Source organism: Oncorhynchus kisutch, linkage group LG16 (genome assembly GCF_002021735.2).
Source record: "Oncorhynchus kisutch isolate 150728-3 linkage group LG16, Okis_V2, whole genome shotgun sequence".
NCBI classification, from domain to species: Eukaryota; Metazoa; Chordata; class Actinopteri; order Salmoniformes; family Salmonidae; genus Oncorhynchus; species Oncorhynchus kisutch.
The window spans coordinates 9763496-9785138 of NC_034189.2; the positions used below are offsets into that span (position 1 = coordinate 9763496).

The following is a 21643-nucleotide window of genomic DNA, read 5'->3' on the forward strand; positions in this document are numbered from 1 at the left end:
TAGTGTTGGTCCAGATCTAGTGTTGGTCGGGGTAGTGTTGGTCCAGATCTAGTGTTGGTCGGGGTAGTGTTGGTCCAGATCTAGTGTTGGTTGGGGTAGTGTTGGTAATATGGGTCAGATCTAGTGTTGGTCGGGGTAGTGTTGGTAATATGGGTCAGATCTAGTGTTGGTCGGGGTAGTGTTGGTCCAGATCTAGTGTTGGTCGGGGTAGTGTTGGTAATATGGGTCAGATCTAGTGTTGGTCGGGGTAGTGTTGGTAATATTGGTCAGATCTAGTGTTGGTCGGGGTAGTGTTGGTCCAGATCTAGTGTTGGTAATATGGGTCAGATCTAGTGTTGGTCGGGGTAGTGTTGGTCCAGATCTAGTGTTGGTCCAGATCTAGTGTTGGTCCAGATCTAGTGTTGGTCCAGATCTAGTGTTGGTCCAGATCTAGTGTTGGTCCAGATCTAGTGTTGGTAATATGGGTCAGATCTAGTGTTGGTCGGGGTAGTGTTGGTCCAGATCTAGTGTTGGTCGGGGTAGTGTTGGTAATATGGGTCAGATCTAGTGTTGGTCGGGGTAGTGTTGGTAATATGGGTCAGATCTAGTGTTGGTAATATGGGTCAGATCTAGTGTTGGTAATATGGGTCAGATCTAGTGTTGGTCGGGGTAGTGTTGGTCCAGATCTAGTGTTGGTCGGGGTAGTGTTGGTCCAGATCTAGTGTTGGTCGGGGTAGTGTTGGTCCAGATCTAGTATTGGTCGGGGTAGTGTTGGTAATATGGGTCAGATCTAGTGTTGGTCGGGGTAGTGTTGGTCCAGATCTAGTGTTGGTCGGGGTAGTGTTGGTAATATGGGTCAGATCTAGTGTTGGTCGGGGTAGTGTTGGTAATATGTGTCAGATCTAGTGTTGGTAATATGGGTCAGATCTAGTGTTGGTCGGGGTAGTGTTGGTAATATGGGTCAGATCTAGTGTTGGTCCAGATCTAGTGTTGGTCGGGGTAGTGTTGCTAATATGGGTCAGATCTAGTGTTGGTCGGGGTAGTGTTGGTCCAGATCTAGTGTTGGTCGGGGTAGTGTTGGTAATATGGGCAGATCTAGTGTTGGTCGGGGTAGTGTTGGTAATATGGGTCAGATCTAGTGTTGGTCGGGGTAGTGTTGGTCCAGATCTAGTGTTGGTCGGGGTAGTGTTGGTAATATGGGTCAGATCTAGTGTTGGTCGGGGTAGTGTTGGTAATATGGGTCAGATCTAGTGTTGGTAATATGGGTCAGATCTAGTGTTGGTAATATGGGTCAGATCTAGTGTTGGTAGGGGTAGTGTTGGTCCAGATCTAGTGTTGGTCGGGGTAGTGTTGGTCCAGATCTAGTGTTGGTCGGGGTAGTGTTGGTAATATGTGTCAGATCTAGTGTTGGTAATATGGGTCAGATCTAGTGTTGGTCCAGATCTAGTGTTGGTCGGGGTAGTGTTGGTAATATGGGTCAGATCTAGTGTTGGTCGGGGTAGTGTTGGTCCAGATCTAGTGTTGGTCGGGGTAGTGTTGGTAATATGGGTCAGATCTAGTGTTGGTCGGGGTAGTGTTGGTAATATGGGTCAGATCTAGTGGTTGGTCGGGGTAGTGTTGGTCTAGATCTAGTGTTGGTCGGGGTAGTGTTGGTAATATGGGTCAGATCTAGTGTTGGTCCAGATCTAGTGTTGGTCGGGGTAGTGTTGGTCCAGATCTAGTGTTGGTCGGGGTAGTGTTGGTCCAGATCTAGTGTTGGTCAGGGTAGTGTTGGTAATATGGGTCAGATCTAGTGTTGGTCGGGGTAGTGTTGGTAATATGGGTCAGATCTAGTGTTGGTCGGGGTAGTGTTGGTAATATGGGTCAGATCTAGTGTTGGTCGGGGTAGTGTTGGTAATATGGGTCAGATCTAGTGTTGGTCGGGGTAGTGTTGGGGCGTGTTTCTCCGGGGGGGGGGGGGGGTTTCTCCGGGGGGCGTGTTTTCTCCGGGGGGCGTGTTAGACGTGGGCGCTCTGAAACTACAGCGAAGCCTTATCATTACAACAGTTATTATCTGGGCTTATTTTTTTCATAGTCGCACAATGTTCCCAGAGTACAACTCAAGGTCGCACAGGAAAATATTTAGTTGCATTGGTCGCGCTCTGGAGCCCTGTGTGTTGGCCGGAAAGGAGAAGCTCGCGCTCTGGAGCCCTGTGTGTTGGCTGAAAGGAGAAGCTCTGGAGCCCTGTGTGTTGGCTGAAAGGAGAAGCTCTGGAGCCCTGTGTGTTGGCTGAAAGGAGAAGCTCTGGAGCCCTGTGTGTTGGCTGAAAGGAGAAGCTTGCGCTCTGGAGCCCTGTGTGTTGGCTGAAAGGAGAAGCTCTGGAGCCCTGTGTGTTGGCTGAAAGGAGAAGCTTGCGCTCTGGAGCCCTGTGTGTTGGCTGAAAGGAGAAGCTCTGGAGCCCTGTGTGTTGGCTGAAAGGAGAAGCTCTGGAGCCCTGTGTGTTGGCTGAAAGGAGAAGCTCTGGAGCCCTGTGTGTTGGCTGAAAGGAGAAGCTCTGGAGCCCTGTGTGTTGGCTGAAAGGAGAAGCTTGCGTTCTGGAGCCCTGTGTGTTGGCTGAAAGGAGAAGTTCTGGAGCCCTGTGTGTTGGCTGAAAGGAGAAGCTCTGGAGCCCTGTGTGTTGGCTGAAAGGAGAAGCTCTGGAGCCCTGTGTGTTGGCTGAAAGGAGAAGCTCTGGAGCCATGTGTGTTGGCTGAAAGGAGAAGCTCGTGTTCTGGAGCCCTGGGTGTTGGCTGAAAGGAGAAGCTCGTGTTCTGGAGCCCTGTGTGTTGGCTGAAAGGAGAAGCTCTGGAGCCCTGTGTGTTGGCTGAAAGGAGAAGCTCGTGTTCTGGAGCCCTGGGTGTTGGCTGAAAGGAGAAGCTCGTGTTCTGGAGCCCTGTGTGTTGGCTGAAAGGAGAAGCTCGTGTTCTGGAGCCCTGTGTGTTGGCTGAAAGGAGAACCTCTGGGGCCCTGTGTGTTGGCTGAAAGGAGAAGCTCTGGAGCCCTGTGTGTTGGCTGAAAGGAGAAGCTCTGGAGCCCTGTGTGTTGGCTGAAAGGAGAAGCTCTGGAGCCCTGTGTGTTGGCTGAAAGGAGAAGCTCTGGAGCCCTGTATGTTGGCTGAAAGGAGAAGCTCTGGGGCCCTGTGTGTTGGCTGAAAGGAGAAGCTCTGGGGCCCTGTGTGTTGGCTGAAAGGAGAAGCTCTGGGGCCCTGTGTGTTGGCTGAAAGGAGAATCTCTGGAGCCCTGTGTGTTGGCTGAAAGGAGAAGCTCTGGAGCCCTGTGTGTTGGCTGAAAGGAGAAGCTCGTGTTCTGGAGCCCTGTGTGTTGGCTGAAAGGAGAAGCTCTGGGGCCCTGTGTGTTGGCTGAAAGGAGAAGCTCGTGTTCTGGAGCCCTGGGTGTTGGCTGAAAGGAGAAGCTCGTGTTCTGGAGCCCTGTGTGTTGGCTGAAAGGAGAAGCTCTGGAGCCCTGTGTGTTGGCTGAAAGGAGAAGCTCGTGTTCTGGAGCCCTGGGTGTTGGCTGAAAGGAGAAGCTCGTGTTCTGGAGCCCTGTGTGTTGGCTGAAAGGAGAAGCTCGTGTTCTGGAGCCCTGGGTGTTGGTTGAAAGGAGAAGCTCGTGTTCTGGAGCCCTGTGTGTTGGCTGAAAGGAGAAGCTTGCGTTCTGGAGCCCTGTGTGTTGGCTGAAAGGAGAAGTTCTGGAGCCCTGTGTGTTGGCTGAAAGGAGAAGCTCTGGAGCCCTGTGTGTTGGCTGAAAGGAGAAGCTCTGGAGCCCTGTGTGTTGGCTGAAAGGAGAAGCTCTGGAGCCATGTGTGTTGGCTGAAAGGAGAAGCTCGTGTTCTGGAGCCCTGGGTGTTGGCTGAAAGGAGAAGCTCGTGTTCTGGAGCCCTGTGTGTTGACTGAAAGGAGAAGCTCTGGAGCCCTGTGTGTTGGCTGAAAGGAGAAGCTCGTGTTCTGGAGCCCTGGGTGTTGGCTGAAAGGAGAAGCTCGTGTTCTGGAGCCCTGTGTGTTGGCTGAAAGGAGAAGCTCTGGAGCCCTGTGTGTTGGCTGAAAGGAGAAGCTCGTGTTCTGGAGCCCTGGGTGTTGGCTGAAAGGAGAAGCTCGTGTTCTGGAGCCCTGTGTGTTGGCTGAAAGGAGAAGCTCGTGTTCTGGAGCCCTGTGTGTTGGCTGAAAGGAGAACCTCTGGGGCCCTGTGTGTTGGCTGAAAGGAGAAGCTCTGGAGCCCTGTGTGTTGGCTGAAAGGAGAAGCTCTGGAGCCCTGTGTGTTGGCTGAAAGGAGAAGCTCTGGAGCCCTGTGTGTTGGCTGAAAGGAGAAGCTCTGGAGCCCTGTATGTTGGCTGAAAGGAGAAGCTCTGGGGCCCTGTGTGTTGGCTGAAAGGAGAAGCTCTGGGGCCCTGTGTGTTGGCTGAAAGGAGAAGCTCTGGGGCCCTGTGTGTTGGCTGAAAGGAGAAGCTCTGGAGCCCTGTGTGTTGGCTGAAAGGAGAAGCTCGTGTTCTGGAGCCCTGTGTGTTGGCTGAAAGGAGAAGCTCTGGGGCCCTGTGTGTTGGCTGAAAGGAGAAGCTCGTGTTCTGGAGCCCTGGGTGTTGGCTGAAAGGAGAAGCTCGTGTTCTGGAGCCCTGTGTGTTGGCTGAAAGGAGAAGCTCTGGAGCCCTGTGTGTTGGCTGAAAGGAGAAGCTCGTGTTCTGGAGCCCTGGGTGTTGGCTGAAAGGAGAAGCTCGTGTTCTGGAGCCCTGTGTGTTGGCTGAAAGGAGAAGCTCGTGTTCTGGAGCCCTGGGTGTTGGTTGAAAGGAGAAGCTCGTGTTCTGGAGCCCTGTGTGTTGGCTGAAAGGAGAAGCTTGCGTTCTGGAGCCCTGTGTGTTGGCTGAAAGGAGAAGTTCTGGAGCCCTGTGTGTTGGCTGAAAGGAGAAGCTCTGGAGCCCTGTGTGTTGGCTGAAAGGAGAAGCTCTGGAGCCCTGTGTGTTGGCTGAAAGGAGAAGCTCTGGAGCCATGTGTGTTGGCTGAAAGGAGAAGCTCGTGTTCTGGAGCCCTGGGTGTTGGCTGAAAGGAGAAGCTCGTGTTCTGGAGCCCTGTGTGTTGACTGAAAGGAGAAGCTCTGGAGCCCTGTGTGTTGGCTGAAAGGAGAAGCTCGTGTTCTGGAGCCCTGGGTGTTGGCTGAAAGGAGAAGCTCGTGTTCTGGAGCCCTGTGTGTTGGCTGAAAGGAGAAGCTCTGGAGCCCTGTGTGTTGGCTGAAAGGAGAAGCTCGTGTTCTGGAGCCCTGGGTGTTGGCTGAAAGGAGAAGCTCGTGTTCTGGAGCCCTGTGTGTTGGCTGAAAGGAGAAGCTCGTGTTCTGGAGCCCTGTGTGTTGGCTGAAAGGAGAACCTCTGGGGCCCTGTGTGTTGGCTGAAAGGAGAAGCTCTGGAGCCCTGTGTGTTGGCTGAAAGGAGAAGCTCTGGAGCCCTGTGTGTTGGCTGAAAGGAGAAGCTCTGGAGCCCTGTGTGTTGGCTGAAAGGAGAAGCTCTGGAGCCCTGTATGTTGGCTGAAAGGAGAAGCTCTGGGGCCCTGTGTGTTGGCTGAAAGGAGAAGCTCTGGGGCCCTGTGTGTTGGCTGAAAGGAGAAGCTCTGGGGCCCTGTGTGTTGGCTGAAAGGAGAATCTCTGGAGCCCTGTGTGTTGGCTGAAAGGAGAAGCTCTGGAGCCCTGTGTGTTGGCTGAAAGGAGAAGCTCGTGTTCTGGAGCCCTGTGTGTTGGCTGAAAGGAGAAGCTCTGGGGCCCTGTGTGTTGGCTGAAAGGAGAAGCTCGTGTTCTGGAGCCCTGGGTGTTGGCTGAAAGGAGAAGCTCGTGTTCTGGAGCCCTGTGTGTTGGCTGAAAGGAGAAGCTCTGGAGCCCTGTGTGTTGGCTGAAAGGAGAAGCTCGTGTTCTGGAGCCCTGGGTGTTGGCTGAAAGGAGAAGCTCGTGTTCTGGAGCCCTGTGTGTTGGCTGAAAGGAGAAGCTCGTGTTCTGGAGCCCTGGGTGTTGGTTGAAAGGAGAAGCTCGTGTTCTGGAGCCCTGTGTGTTGGCTGAAAGGAGAAGCTTGCGTTCTGGAGCCCTGTGTGTTGGCTGAAAGGAGAAGTTCTGGAGCCCTGTGTGTTGGCTGAAAGGAGAAGCTCTGGAGCCCTGTGTGTTGGCTGAAAGGAGAAGCTCTGGAGCCCTGTGTGTTGGCTGAAAGGAGAAGCTCTGGAGCCATGTGTGTTGGCTGAAAGGAGAAGCTCGTGTTCTGGAGCCCTGGGTGTTGGCTGAAAGGAGAAGCTCGTGTTCTGGAGCCCTGTGTGTTGACTGAAAGGAGAAGCTCTGGAGCCCTGTGTGTTGGCTGAAAGGAGAAGCTCGTGTTCTGGAGCCCTGGGTGTTGGCTGAAAGGAGAAGCTCGTGTTCTGGAGCCCTGTGTGTTGGCTGAAAGGAGAAGCTCTGGAGCCCTGTGTGTTGGCTGAAAGGAGAAGCTCGTGTTCTGGAGCCCTGGGTGTTGGCTGAAAGGAGAAGCTCGTGTTCTGGAGCCCTGTGTGTTGGCTGAAAGGAGAAGCTCGTGTTCTGGAGCCCTGTGTGTTGGCTGAAAGGAGAACCTCTGGGGCCCTGTGTGTTGGCTGAAAGGAGAAGCTCTGGAGCCCTGTGTGTTGGCTAAAAGGAGAAGCTCTGGAGCCCTGTGTGTTGGCTGAAAGGAGAAGCTCTGGAGCCCTGTGTGTTGGCTGAAAGGAGAAGCTCTGGAGCCCTGTATGTTGGCTGAAAGGAGAAGCTCTGGGGCCCTGTGTGTTGGCTGAAAGGAGAAGCTCTGGGGCCCTGTGTGTTGGCTGAAAGGAGAAGCTCTGGGGCCCTGTGTGTTGGCTGAAAGGAGAATCTCTGGAGCCCTGTGTGTTGGCTGAAAGGAGAAGCTCTGGAGCCCTGTGTGTTGGCTGAAAGGAGAAGCTCGTGTTCTGGAGCCCTGTGTGTTGGCTGAAAGGAGAAGCTCTGGGGCCCTGTGTGTTGGCTGAAAGGAGAAGCTCGTGTTCTGGAGCCCTGGGTGTTGGCTGAAAGGAGAAGCTCGTGTTCTGGAGCCCTGTGTGTTGGCTGAAAGGAGAAGCTCTGGAGCCCTGTGTGTTGGCTGAAAGGAGAAGCTCGTGTTCTGGAGCCCTGGGTGTTGGCTGAAAGGAGAAGCTCGTGTTCTGGAGCCCTGTGTGTTGGCTGAAAGGAGAAGCTCGTGTTCTGGAGCCCTGGGTGTTGGTTGAAAGGAGAAGCTCGTGTTCTGGAGCCCTGTGTGTTGGCTGAAAGGAGAAGCTTGCGTTCTGGAGCCCTGTGTGTTGGCTGAAAGGAGAAGTTCTGGAGCCCTGTGTGTTGGCTGAAAGGAGAAGCTCTGGAGCCCTGTGTGTTGGCTGAAAGGAGAAGCTCTGGAGCCCTGTGTGTTGGCTGAAAGGAGAAGCTCTGGAGCCATGTGTGTTGGCTGAAAGGAGAAGCTCGTGTTCTGGAGCCCTGGGTGTTGGCTGAAAGGAGAAGCTCGTGTTCTGGAGCCCTGTGTGTTGACTGAAAGGAGAAGCTCTGGAGCCCTGTGTGTTGGCTGAAAGGAGAAGCTCGTGTTCTGGAGCCCTGGGTGTTGGCTGAAAGGAGAAGCTCGTGTTCTGGAGCCCTGTGTGTTGGCTGAAAGGAGAAGCTCGTGTTCTGGAGCCCTGTGTGTTGGCTGAAAGGAGAACCTCTGGGGCCCTGTGTGTTGGCTGAAAGGAGAAGCTCTGGAGCCCTGTGTGTTGGCTGAAAGGAGAAGCTCTGGAGCCCTGTGTGTTGGCTGAAAGGAGAAGCTCTGGAGCCCTGTGTGTTGGCTGAAAGGAGAAGCTCTGGAGCCCTGTATGTTGGCTGAAAGGAGAAGCTCTGGGGCCCTGTGTGTTGGCTGAAAGGAGAAGCTCTGGGGCCCTGTGTGTTGGCTGAAAGGAGAAGCTCTGGGGCCCTGTGTGTTGGCTGAAAGGAGAAGCTCTGGGGCCCTGTGTGTTGGCTGAAAGGAGAATCTCTGGAGCCCTGTGTGTTGGCTGAAAGGAGAAGCTCTGGAGCCCTGTGTGTTGGCTGAAAGGAGAAGCTCGTGTTCTGGAGCCCTGTGTGTTGGCTGAAAGGAGAAGCTCTGGGGCCCTGTGTGTTGGCTGAAAGGAGAAGCTCTGGAGCCATGTATGTTGGCTGAAAGGAGAAGCTCTGGGGCCCTGTGTGTTGGCTGAAAGGAGAAGCTCTGGGGCCCTGTGTGTTGGCTGAAAGGAGAAGCTCTGGGGCCCTGTGTGTTGGCTGAAAGGAGAATCTCTGGAGCCCTGTGTGTTGGCTGAAAGGAGAAGCTCTGGAGCCCTGTGTGTTGGCTGAAAGGAGAAGCTCGTGTTCTGGAGCCCTGTGTGTTGGCTGAAAGGAGAAGCTCTGGGGCCCTGTGTGTTGGCTGAAAGGAGAAGCTCGTGTTCTGGAGCCCTGGGTGTTGGCTGAAAGGAGAAGCTCGTGTTCTGGAGCCCTGTGTGTTGGCTGAAAGGAGAAGCTCTGGAGCCCTGTGTGTTGGCTGAAAGGAGAAGCTCGTGTTCTGGAGCCCTGGGTGTTGGCTGAAAGGAGAAGCTCGTGTTCTGGAGCCCTGTGTGTTGGCTGAAAGGAGAAGCTCGTGTTCTGGAGCCCTGGGTGTTGGCTGAAAGGAGAAGCTCGTGTTCTGGAGCCCTGTGTGTTGGCTGAAAGGAGAAGCTTGCGTTCTGGAGCCCTGTGTGTTGGCTGAAAGGAGAAGTTCTGGAGCCCTGTGTGTTGGCTGAAAGGAGAAGCTCTGGAGCCCTGTGTGTTGGCTGAAAGGAGAAGCTCTGGAGCCCTGTGTGTTGGCTGAAAGGAGAAGCTCTGGAGCCATGTGTGTTGGCTGAAAGGAGAAGCTCGTGTTCTGGAGCCCTGGGTGTTGGCTGAAAGGAGAAGCTCGTGTTCTGGAGCCCTGTGTGTTGGCTGAAAGGAGAAGCTCTGGAGCCCTGTGTGTTGGCTGAAAGGAGAAGCTCGTGTTCTGGAGCCCTGGGTGTTGGCTGAAAGGAGAAGCTCGTGTTCTGGAGCCCTGTGTGTTGGCTGAAAGGAGAAGCTCGTGTTCTGGAGCCCTGTGTGTTGGCTGAAAGGAGAACCTCTGGGGCCCTGTGTGTTGGCTGAAAGGAGAAGCTCTGGAGCCCTGTGTGTTGGCTGAAAGGAGAAGCTCTGGAGCCCTGTGTGTTGGCTGAAAGGAGAAGCTCTGGAGCCCTGTGTGTTGGCTGAAAGGAGAAGCTCTGGAGCCCTGTATGTTGGCTGAAAGGAGAAGCTCTGGGGCCCTGTGTGTTGGCTGAAAGGAGAAGCTCTGGGGCCCTGTGTGTTGGCTGAAAGGAGAAGCTCTGGGGCCCTGTGTGTTGGCTGAAAGGAGAAGCTCTGGGGCCCTGTGTGTTGGCTGAAAGGAGAATCTCTGGAGCCCTGTGTGTTGGCTGAAAGGAGAAGCTCTGGAGCCCTGTGTGTTGGCTGAAAGGAGAAGCTCGTGTTCTGGAGCCCTGTGTGTTGGCTGAAAGGAGAAGCTCTGGGGCCCTGTGTGTTGGCTGAAAGGAGAAGCTCTGGAGCCATGTATGTTGGCTGAAAGGAGAAGCTCTGGGGCCCTGTGTGTTGGCTGAAAGGAGAAGCTCTGGGGTCCTGTGTGTTGGCTGAAAGGAGAAGCTCTGGGGCCCTGTATGTTGGCTGAAAGGAGAAGCTCTGGAGCCCTGTGTGTTGGCTGAAAGGAGAAGCTCTGGAGCCCTGTGTGTTGGCTGAAAGGAGAAGCTCTGGGGCCCTGTGTGTTGGCTGAAAGGAGAAGCTCTGGAGCCCTGTGTGTTGGCTGAAAGGAGAAGCTCTGGGGCCCTGTGTGTTGGCTGAAAGGAGAAGCTCTGGGGCCCTGTGTGTTGGCTGAAAGGAGAAGCTCTGGGGCCCTGTGTGTTGGCTGAAAGGAGAAGCTCTGGGGCCCTGTGTGTTGGCTGAAAGGAGAAGCTCTGGGGCCCTGTGTGTTGGCTGAAAGGAGAAGCTCTGGGGCCCTGTGTGTTGGCTGAAAGGAGAAGCTCTGGGGCCCTGTGTGTTGGCTGAAAGGAGAAACTCTGGAGCCCTGTGTGTTGGCTGAAAGGAGAAGCTCTGGGGCCCTGTGTGTTGGCTGAAAGGAGAAGCTCTGGGGCCCTGTGTGTTGGCTGAAAGGAGAAGCTCTGGGGCCCTGTGTGTTGGCTGAAAGGAGAAGCTCTGGGGCCCTGTGTGTTGGCTGAAAGGAGAAGCTCTGGGGCCCTGTGTGTTGGCTGAAAGGAGAAGCGGTGAAAAGAAGAGCTCTTGTTTTTATTAAGGTATCAAATAACACACAGACCGTTTACCGGTGTATCACATGACCTGACCTCACCACCTGTCCTACAGCCAGGAAGGGCGTTTACCCTCCCAAAGTGTCTCATTTTAACATTCGAAACCACCTCACAAACCCATGTTTATTTGGTTCAGTCCTGGACCTCTCTCTTGTGTCTCAGAACATTCCATTTGACATTAAAGGGGTTTCTTTGTTTATTAAATTCCCGCCCCCCAAACATCATGGGAGTACCTTTTTTTAATAGTTGTTTGGATGTTAATTTGGAAATGTTAATTTGCACGTTTGCAAATTTTAAAAGCCATTATAACGAAGTCTTTGCGTCCCAAATGTCTTCCTATTCCCTATATAACGTACTACTTTTAACCCAGAGTAGATTATAGTACACTACACTAGTACACTACATAGGGGAAACGGTGCCAACCAATGGTGTGTGTCAACCTTGGATTGCTGATGTTCTGTCGTGGCCTATGAGAGGCTTTGAAGAAGCATTCCCCCAATACGAATGGAATTCTAGATTATTTCAATAAAATGTTGCTAGGACAATATTACATGTGTTTTAAGTATGTATTTGTTGTCATGGGGACAGTAACATTAGTATAAAGGACAATTCTTTTTTTAAGACCTTATTTTTTTTGCAATTTTTTATTTTTATGTTCACATATAATTTAACAGTATGCATTAAGGTGTCTGTAATATAATATACTTGGCAAAAAAAAAAATTGATGTTAATACATAGCTTCCAAAATATTTGTTACAATGGAGGGGGACCATGAAGATGGCTGTGTGGTGGCTTCAATGGAGACCGTTCAATGTTCTTGAACACAGGAATCTGAATATCCCGCCTATGGAATGGAGACCATGTCTTCATCCCACGCTGCTGAACCCAGCCGTCTGATTGGCTTACACAGAAGGTGAAAGGTTTTTGTATTTTATGCACTGAGTACGGCGCCCCCTGTCAGTCATCCAGGGTTTTACACACATCATTGGTGCCATCCAGTATTAAAGACCCCCTGAATTCCTCTTCACTCGTCTGATAAACTCATTCAACTGTGATGCAGCATTTTATTGGTGTTGTCAAATAGTTGCGTTAAAAATATATATGATTCAAAGTTTATTTTGATATTTTGAAGGGCTTTTTCTATGTAAAATAATGTAAATATTATATAACAGGATTTAGTTGGTTTTTGAATCCTGAATCCCACAGCTATAGTAACAGACTCAGTTAGACAGTTAAATGCTGAATACATGTTGTATCCCAAATGGCACCCTATTCTCTATGTAGTGCACTACTTTAGACCAGAGCTGGCACCCTATCCCCTATATAGTGCACTACTTTAGACCAGAGCTGGCACCCTATTCCCTATATAGTGCACTACTTTAGACCAGGGCTCAGTAGTATACTATATAGGGAATAGGTTGCCATTTGGGAGGCACACATTGTTCTCTGTTGATAAATCTATTCTTGTGAAACAACTTGTCAGTCAGTCAATGTACATATATATATTTATTTATTTATTTATTTATATATTTATTTATATATTTATTTATATATTTATATATTTATTTATATATTTATTTATTTATATATTTATTTATTTATTTATATATTTATATATTTATTTATATATTTATATATATATTTATTTATTTATATATTTATTTATTTATTTATTTATATATTTATTTATATATTTATTTATTTATATATTTATTTATTTATATATTTATTTATTTATTTATATATATATTTATATATTTATATATTTATTTATTTATATATTTATTTATATATTTATATATTTATTTATTTATTTATTTATTTATATATTTATTTATATATTTATTTATATATTTATATATTTATTTATATATTTATTTATTTATTTATTTATATATTTGTTTATTTATTTATTTATATATTTATTTATTTATTTATTTATTTGATTTGTGTTCCTTTTGTTTTGTAGAAATCTCTCCTTCAGATTTCTGAGAAGGTAGGCAACTACATCACCCACTATAATAACCCCTTTTTTGGTCTTCATTTGATATTTACAGATTATATATATATATATATATATATATATATATTATTTGCATCCCAAATGGCACCCTTTCCGCTATATCGACCAGAGCCCCTGGTCAGAAGTAGTGCATTATGTAAGGAATAATGTTTCATTTGGGAGGCAACCAAAATTCTCCCCCTCGTTTGGTGTTTTGTAACGCTTTTTGTTTTGATTTTCCCTGTGCCTTGACCTCTGACCTTTACCCTCTCGATTCTGTGGCTGGCCCGTTTTTTCGCCATTGGTTTTGAGTGAAGTGTTTTGTTTTGTTGCTCCGGTTACTAACGTTACACCTCCCCCCCCCCCCCCAGTAGGGTTGGGAAATCGGATCTAAAATTGTCTGGTTTTCCAGAAATCCCGGTTGGAGGATTTCTAGAATCAGCAGGGGACATTCTCCAGTGAATCCTCAAAACCTGGAATTGGGAGAACCAAGGAATTTTGGAAACCTTTTCTCACCTCATGCCTCTCATCATCCTCTCACCTCATCTCTCCATCATCCTCTCACATCATCTCTCTATCCATCATCCTCTCACCTCATCTATCCATCATCCTCTCACATCATCTCTCTATCCATCATCCTCTCACCTCATCTCTCCATCATCCTCTCACATCATCCCTCCCTCACTCCCTCTCATCATCCTCTCACCTCATCTATCCATCATCCCTCCCTCACTCCCTCTCATCATCCTCTCACCTCATCTATCCATCATCCCTCCCTCACTACCTCTCATCATCCTCTCACCTCATCTATCCATCATCCCTCCCTCACTCCCTCTCATCATCCTCTCACCTCATCTATCCATCATCCTCTCACATCATCCCTCCCATCTTCTCTCCATCATCCTCTCAACTCATCTTCTCTACCTCATCCCTCTATCCATCATCCTCTCACCTCATCCCTTTCTGTGTGAGCTCACCCTTTGTGTCCGAAAGAGTGAGTGTGTAAATAGAGAGTGTTGGAGGAATAGAGGGAACACCAGGGATCAGGTTACACCTACCTCAAAATAGGAAGTGATGTCACTGGTTTGACAGGATATGATGTCATCTCTTCTGTTAGGGAGGTTGCTCAGCTAGCGCCGGGTGTTTTTAGGTACGGAGTGAATCTCAAAGAGCACCCTAGACCCCGTACAGTACACCACAACTGATCAAACCCCTATGGGTCATATGAGAGACAATCACCTAACCCGACCCCGTACACACTCTCCTTTTAATTCACCTCATACCCTGGCCGGTACTGACCACTGACCAGTGATGGAAAAAGTACCCAATTGTCATATTTGCGTAAAAGTCAAGAAAGATACCTTTTTAATGAAAAATCACCCAGTAAAATACTACTTGAGTAAAAGTATTTGGTAAGTATCAAAAGTAAAAGTATAAATCATTTCAAATTCCTTATATTAAGCATACCAGACGGCACCGTTTTTAAATGTTTTACAGATGGCCAGGGGCACACTCCAACATGCAGACATTTACAAATGAAGCTGTTTTAGTGAGTCTACCAGATCAGAGGCAGTAGAGATGACCAGGGATGTTCTCTGTTTGTTTAGTGAGTCCTCCAGATCAGAGGCAGTAGGGATGACCAGGGATGTTCTCTGTTTAGTGAGTCCGCCAGATCAGAGACAGTAGGGATGACCAGGGATGTTCTCTGTTTAGTGAGTCCTCCAGATCAGAGGCAGTAGGGATGACCAGGGATGTTCTCTGTTTGTTTAGTGAGTCCTCCAGATCAGAGGCAGTAGGGATGACCAGGGATGTTCTCTGTTTAGTGAGTCTACCAGATCAGAGGCAGTAGGGACGACCAGGGATGTTCTCTGTTTAGTGAGTCCTCCAGATCAGAGGCAGTAGGGACGACCAGGGATGTTCTCTGTTTAGTGAGTCCTCCAGATCAGAGACAGTAGAGACGACCAGGGATGTTCTCTGTTTAGTGAGTCCTCCAGATCAGAGACAGTAGGGACGACCAGGGATGTTCTCTGTTTAGTGAGTCCTCCAGATCAGAGGCAGTAGGGATGACCAGGGATGTTCTCTGTTTAGTGAGTCTGCCAGATCAGAGGCAGTAGGGATGACCAGGGATGTTCTCTGTTTAGTGAGTCCGCCAGATCAGAGGCAGTAGGGATGACCAGGGATGTTCTCTGTTTAGTGAGTCTACCAGATCAGAGACAGTAGGGATGACCAGGGATGTTCTCTGTTTAGTGAGTCCTCCAGATCAGAGACAGTCGGGATGACCAGGGATGTTCTCTGTTTAGTGAGTCTACCAGATCAGAGACAGTAGGGACGACCAGGGATGTTCTCTGTTTAGTGAGTCCTCCAGATCAGAGACAGTAGAGATGACCAGGGATGTTCTCTGTTTAGTCAGTCCTCCAGATCAGAGACAGTAGGGACGACCAGGGATGTTCTCTGTTTAGTGAGTCCTCCAGATCAGAGACAGTAGGGATGACCAGGGATGTTCTCTGTTTAGTGAGTCCTCCAGATCAGAGACAGTAGGGATGACCAGGGATGTTCTCTGTTTAGTGAGTCCTCCAGATCAGAGACAGTAGGGATGACCAGGGATGTTCTCTGTTTAGTGAGTCTGCCAGATCAGAGGCAGTAGGGATGACCAGGGATGTTCTCTGTTTAGTGAGTCCTCCAGATCAGAGGCAGTAGGGATGACCAGGGATGTTCTCTGTTTAGTGAGTCTGCCAGATCAGAGGCAGTAGGGATGACCAGGGATGTTCTCTGTTTGTTTAGTGAGTCCTCCAGATCAGAGACAGTAGGGATGACCAGGGATGTTCTCTGTTTGTTTAGTGAGTCCTCCAGATCAGAGACAGTAGGGATGACCAGGGATGTTCTCTGTTTAGTGAGTCCGCCAGATCAGAGACAGTAGGGATGACCAGGGATGTTCTCTGTTTAGTGAGTCCTCCAGATCAGAGACAGTCGGGATGACCAGGGATGTTCTCTGTTTGTTTAGTGAGTCCTCCAGATCAGAGGCAGTAGAGACGACCAGGGATGTTCTCTGTTTGTTTAGTGAGTCCTCCAGATCAGAGGCAGTAGAGACGACCAGGGATGTTCTCTGTTTAGTGAGTCTACCAGATCAGAGGCAGTAGGGATGACCAGGGATGTTCTCTGTTTGTTTAGTGAGTCCTCCAGATCAGAGGCAGTAGGGATGACCAGGGATGTTCTCTGTTTGTTTAGTGAGTCCTCCAGATCAGAGGCAGTAGAGACGACCAGGGATGTTCTCTGTTTAGTGAGTCTACCAGATCAGAGGCAGTAGAGATGACCAGGGATGTTCTCTGTTTGTTTAGTGAGTCCTCCAGATCAGAGGCAGTAGGGATGACCAGGGATGTTCTCTGTTTAGTGAGTCCGCCAGATCAGAGACAGTAGGGATGACCAGGGATGTTCTCTGTTTAGTGAGTCCTCCAGATCAGAGGCAGTAGGGATGACCAGGGATGTTCTCTGTTTGTTTAGTGAGTCCTCCAGATCAGAGGCAGTAGGGATGACCAGGGATGTTCTCTGTTTAGTGAGTCTACCAGATCAGAGGCAGTAGGGACGACCAGGGATGTTCTCTGTTTAGTGAGTCCTCCAGATCAGAGGCAGTAGGGACGACCAGGGATGTTCTCTGTTTAGTGAGTCCTCCAGATCAGAGACAGTAGAGACGACCAGGGATGTTCTCTGTTTAGTGAGTCCTCCAGATCAGAGACAGTAGGGACGACCAGGGATGTTCTCTGTTTAGTGAGTCCTCCAGATCAGAGGCAGTAGGGATGACCAGGGATGTTCTCTGTTTAGTGAGTCTGCCAGATCAGAGGCAGTAGGGATGACCAGGGATGTTCTCTGTTTAGTGAGTCCGCCAGATCAGAGGCAGTAGGGATGACCAGGGATGTTCTCTGTTTAGTGAGTCTACCAGATCAGAGACAGTAGGGATGACCAGGGATGTTCTCTGTTTAGTGAGTCCTCCAGATCAGAGACAGTCGGGATGACCAGGGATGTTCTCTGTTTAGTGAGTCTACCAGATCAGAGACAGTAGGGACGACCAGGGATGTTCTCTGTTTAGTGAGTCCTCCAAATCAGAGACAGTAGAGATGACCAGGGATGTTCTCTGTTTAGTCAGTCCTCCAGATCAGAGACAGTAGGGACGACCAGGGATGTTCTCTGTTTAGTGAGTCCTCCAGATCAGAGACAGTAGGGATGACCAGGGATGTTCTCTGTTTAGTGAGTCCTCCAGATCAGAGACAGTAGGGATGACCAGGGATGTTCTCTGTTTAGTGAGTCCTCCAGATCAGAGACAGTAGGGATGACCAGGGATGTTCTCTGTTTAGTGAGTCTGCCAGATCAGAGGCAGTAGGGATGACCAGGGATGTTCTCTGTTTAGTGAGTCCTCCAGATCAGAGGCAGTAGGGATGACCAGGGATGTTCTCTGTTTAGTGAGTCTGCCAGATCAGAGGCAGTAGGGATGACCAGGGATGTTCTCTGTTTGTTTAGTGAGTCCTCCAGATCAGAGACAGTAGGGATGACCAGGGATGTTCTCTGTTTGTTTAGTGAGTCCTCCAGATCAGAGACAGTAGGGATGACCAGGGATGTTCTCTGTTTAGTGAGTCCGCCAGATCAGAGACAGTAGGGATGACCAGGGATGTTCTCTGTTTAGTGAGTCCTCCAGATCAGAGACAGTCGGGATGACCAGGGATGTTCTCTGTTTGTTTAGTGAGTCCTCCAGATCAGAGGCAGTAGAGACGACCAGGGATGTTCTCTGTTTGTTTAGTGAGTCCTCCAGATCAGAGGCAGTAGAGACGACCAGGGATGTTCTCTGTTTAGTGAGTCTACCAGATCAGAGGCAGTAGGGATGACCAGGGATGTTCTCTGTTTGTTTAGTGAGTCCTCCAGATCAGAGGCAGTAGGGATGACCAGGGATGTTCTCTGTTTGTTTAGTGAGTCCTCCAGATCAGAGGCAGTAGAGACGACCAGGGATGTTCTCTGTTTAGTGAGTCTACCAGATCAGAGGCAGTAGGGATGACCAGGGATGTTCTCTGTTTGTTTAGTGAGTCTGCCAGATCAGAGGCAGTAGGGATGACCAGGGATGTTCTCTCTTTAGTGAGTCTACCAGATCAGAGGCAGTAGGGATGACCAGGGATGTTCTCTCTTTAGTGAGTCTACCAGATCAGAGGCAGTAGGGATGACCAGGGATGTTCTCTGTTTAGTGAGTCTACCAGATCAGAGGCAGTAGGGATGACCAGGGATGTTCTCTGTTTAGTGAGTCTACCAGATCAGAGGCAGTAGGGATGACCAGGGATGTTCTCTGTTTAGTGAGTCCTCCAGATCAGAGGCAGTAGGGATGACCAGGGATGTTCTCTGTTTGTTTAGTGAGTCCTCCAGATCAGAGGCAGTAGAGACGACCAGGGATGTTCTCTGTTTAGTGAGTCTACCAGATCAGAGGCAGTAGGGATGAACAGGGATGTTCTCTGTTTAGTGAGTCCTCCAGATCAAAGGCAGTAGAGACGACCAGGGATGTTCTCTGTTTAGTGAGTCTACCAGATCAGAGGCAGTAGGGATGAACAGGGATGTTCTCTGTTTAGTGAGTCCTCCAGATCAGAGGCAGTAGGGATGACCAGGGATGTTCTCTGTTTGTTTAGTGAGTCCTCCAGATCAGAGGCAGTAGAGACGACCAGGGATGTTCTCTGTTTAGTGAGTCTACCAGATCAGAGGCAGTAGGGATGAACAGGGATGTTCTCTGTTTAGTGAGTCCTCCAGATCAAAGGCAGTAGAGACGACCAGGGATGTTCTCTGTTTAGTGAGTCTACCAGATCAGAGGCAGTAGGGATGAACAGGGATGTTCTCTGTTTAGTGAGTCCTCCAGATCAGAGGCAGTAGAGACGACCAGGGATGTTCTCTGTTTAGTGAGTCCTCCAGATCAGAGGCAGTAGAGACGACCAGGGATGTTCTCTGTTTGTTTAGTGAGTCCTCCAGATCAGAGGCAGTAGAGACGACCAGGGATGTTCTCTGTTTAGTGAGTCTACCAGATCAGAGGCAGTAGGGATGACCAGGGATGTTCTCTGTTTGTTTAGTGAGTCCTCCAGATCAGAGGCAGTAGGGATGACCAGGGATGTTCTCTGTTTGTTTAGTGAGTCCTCCAGATCAGAGGCAGTAGAGACGACCAGGGATGTTCTCTGTTTAGTGAGTCTACCAGATCAGAGGCAGTAGGGATGACCAGGGATGTTCTCTGTTTGTTTAGTGAGTCTGCCAGATCAGAGGCAGTAGGGATGACCAGGGATGTTCTCTCTTTAGTGAGTCTACCAGATCAGAGGCAGTAGGGATGACCAGGGATGTTCTCTCTTTAGTGAGTCTACCAGATCAGAGGCAGTAGGGATGACCAGGGATGTTCTCTGTTTAGTGAGTCTACCAGATCAGAGGCAGTAGGGATGACCAGGGATGTTCTCTGTTTAGTGAGTCTACCAGATCAGAGGCAGTAGGGATGACCAGGGATGTTCTCTGTTTAGTGAGTCCTCCAGATCAGAGGCAGTAGGGATGACCAGGGATGTTCTCTGTTTGTTTAGTGAGTCCTCCAGATCAGAGGCAGTAGAGACGACCAGGGATGTTCTCTGTTTAGTGAGTCTACCAGATCAGAGGCAGTAGGGATGAACAGGGATGTTCTCTGTTTAGTGAGTCCTCCAGATCAAAGGCAGTAGAGACGACCAGGGATGTTCTCTGTTTAGTGAGTCTACCAGATCAGAGGCAGTAGGGATGAACAGGGATGTTCTCTGTTTAGTGAGTCCTCCAGATCAGAGGCAGTAGGGATGACCAGGGATGTTCTCTGTTTGTTTAGTGAGTCCTCCAGATCAGAGGCAGTAGAGACGACCAGGGATGTTCTCTGTTTAGTGAGTCTACCAGATCAGAGGCAGTAGGGATGAACAGGGATGTTCTCTGTTTAGTGAGTCCTCCAGATCAAAGGCAGTAGAGACGACCAGGGATGTTCTCTGTTTAGTGAGTCTACCAGATCAGAGGCAGTAGGGATGAACAGGGATGTTCTCTGTTTAGTGAGTCCTCCAGATCAGAGGCAGTAGAGACGACCAGGGATGTTCTCTGTTTAGTGAGTCCTCCAGATCAGAGGCAGTAGAGACGACCAGGGATGTTCTCTTGATACGCATGTGAAGTGGACCATTAGTGACCCGCTTCCTGTCCTGCTAATAAGTATTCAAAATGGAGTGAGTACTTTTGGATGTCAGGGAAAATGTATGGAGTAAAAAGTAAATTTATTTTCTTCAGGAATGTAGTGAAGTAAAAGTTGACAAAAATAGAAAAGGTAGAGTACAGATACCCCCAAATAACTACTTAAGTAGTACTTTAAAGTACTACTTAAGTACTTTACACCACTGTCACTGACAACACCATTGAGTGGTACGATGGGGGAGTTTTCCCAGCTTTAGTTAGTAGTAGACCATGGTTCTAAGCAGGACTTTGGGTCGATTTGCAATTTTATTTGAAAATCCAATTAAATCCTTGAATTCACTCATGAAGTGGAGAATGTATGTTTAATTGAATTCGGATTTCAACCATTGGAATTGGGACTGTTTTGGATTTTTTTAAATTGGAATTGTAAAAACATTTAATCTTTTGGAATTTAGTTTCAAATCAATAGTTCTACATTTCCCAGTTAATCGAATGGTTGCACATAGTATTATACATTGACTGCAGAATAAAACAGAACAATCATTAACACATGTATTTCTATATTTCCAGTATAGCTACGCTGTCTGAACAGTGACATGATCAGCCCAGAAGCCAGGGTGAATTGAGTTTACATTTGTGGAATTGTTGAGGATAATATTGAATTGGGAATTTAATTCTTTGAATGACCTAATAATGGAATTGAATTCTTTGAATGACCTAATATTGGAATTGAATTCTTTGAGTGACCTAATAATGGAATTATCTCTCAATTTAAAGACTGGCCTGGAATTTAATTTACAGGGAGAGAAAATGTAAATATAATTTAAGGTATTAATCCCAACCCTAAAGGAAGTTGTTTTGAGAGAGAGAGAGATGTCAAGGAGTTTTTTTGCATCACTCCATCTCTACAATACTACAATACCTTTTTTATAGTGCAGCACACACACACTTTATCTTGGCCAGGTTGCAGTTGTAAATGAGAACTTGTTCTCAGCTGGCCTACCTGGTTAATTAAAGGTGAAATATTTTTTAAATAAATAAACACACACAGTTATCTCTCACGCACACGCGGTTATCGCTCACACAGTTATCTCACACACACGCACAGTTATCTCTCTCTCACACACACACACACACACACACACACACACACACACACACACACACACACACTGTTGCAACAACACTTTCACAGAAGACACCTGGGTTTTTCCACGTTGGGTTATGATGTTTACATTTAAATGTCAGTGTGATGACACTTTACACCACCAGGGGGTGTAATTTAGCAAGTTAGGCGGAGTGACTGCTCTCTCTGCTGGTGAAGATTAGGAACAGCAAGCACATGTTTTATTGGAGCAGAGAGTAATGGGGCCAGCATTATTATATAGATTATTATATAGATTATTATATAGATGTTATTATTATATAGATTATTATATAGATTATTATATAGATGTTATATTATCTATTATCTATATTATATCATTATGTCTATATTATGTCATATTTTTATTTTATTTTATTTAACCTTTATTTAACCAGGTAGGCCAGGTGAGAACACCTTTATTTAACCAGGTAGGCCAGGTGAGAACACCTTTATTTAACCAGGTAGGCCAGGTGAGAACACCTTTATTTAACCAGGTTGGCCAGGTGAGAACACCTTTATTTAACCAGGTAGGCCAGGAGGGAACACCTTTATTTAACCAGGTTGGCCAGGTGAGAACACCTTTATTTAACCAGGTTGGCCAGGTGAGAACACCTTTATTTAACCAGGTAGGCCAGGTGAGAACACCTTTATTTAACCAGGTAGGCCAGGTGAGAACAAGTTCTCATTTACAACTGCAACCTGGCCAAGATAAAGCAAAGCAGTGCGACACAAACAACAACACAGAGTTACACATGGAATAAACAAACGTACAGTCAATAACACAATAGAAAAGTATATATACAGTGTGTGCAAATGAGGTAAGATAAGGGAGGTAAGGTAACAAATAGGCCATAGTGGTGAAATAATTACAATTTAGCAATTAAACACTGGAGTGGTAGATGTGCAGAAGATGAATGTGCAAGTAGAGATACTGGGGTACAAAGGAACAAAAAAATTAAAAACAATATGGGGATGAGGTAGCTGTATGGGCTATGTACAGGTGCAATGATCTGTGAGCTGCTCTGACAGCTGATG

General features: G+C 48.3%; 1 protein-coding gene across 1 annotated transcript in view; it reads left to right on the top strand.

Annotated features, from left to right (window-relative positions):
- Positions 1 to 21643, top strand: part of mark2b (MAP/microtubule affinity-regulating kinase 2b) — a 111276-nt gene that overhangs the window by 76176 nt on the left and 13457 nt on the right. The window contains exon 19 of the mRNA XM_031793070.1: positions 12241 to 12267. Within this exon, the coding sequence (XP_031648930.1) occupies positions 12241 to 12267 (27 nt within the window). The remainder of the gene's footprint in view (positions 1 to 12240; positions 12268 to 21643) is intronic.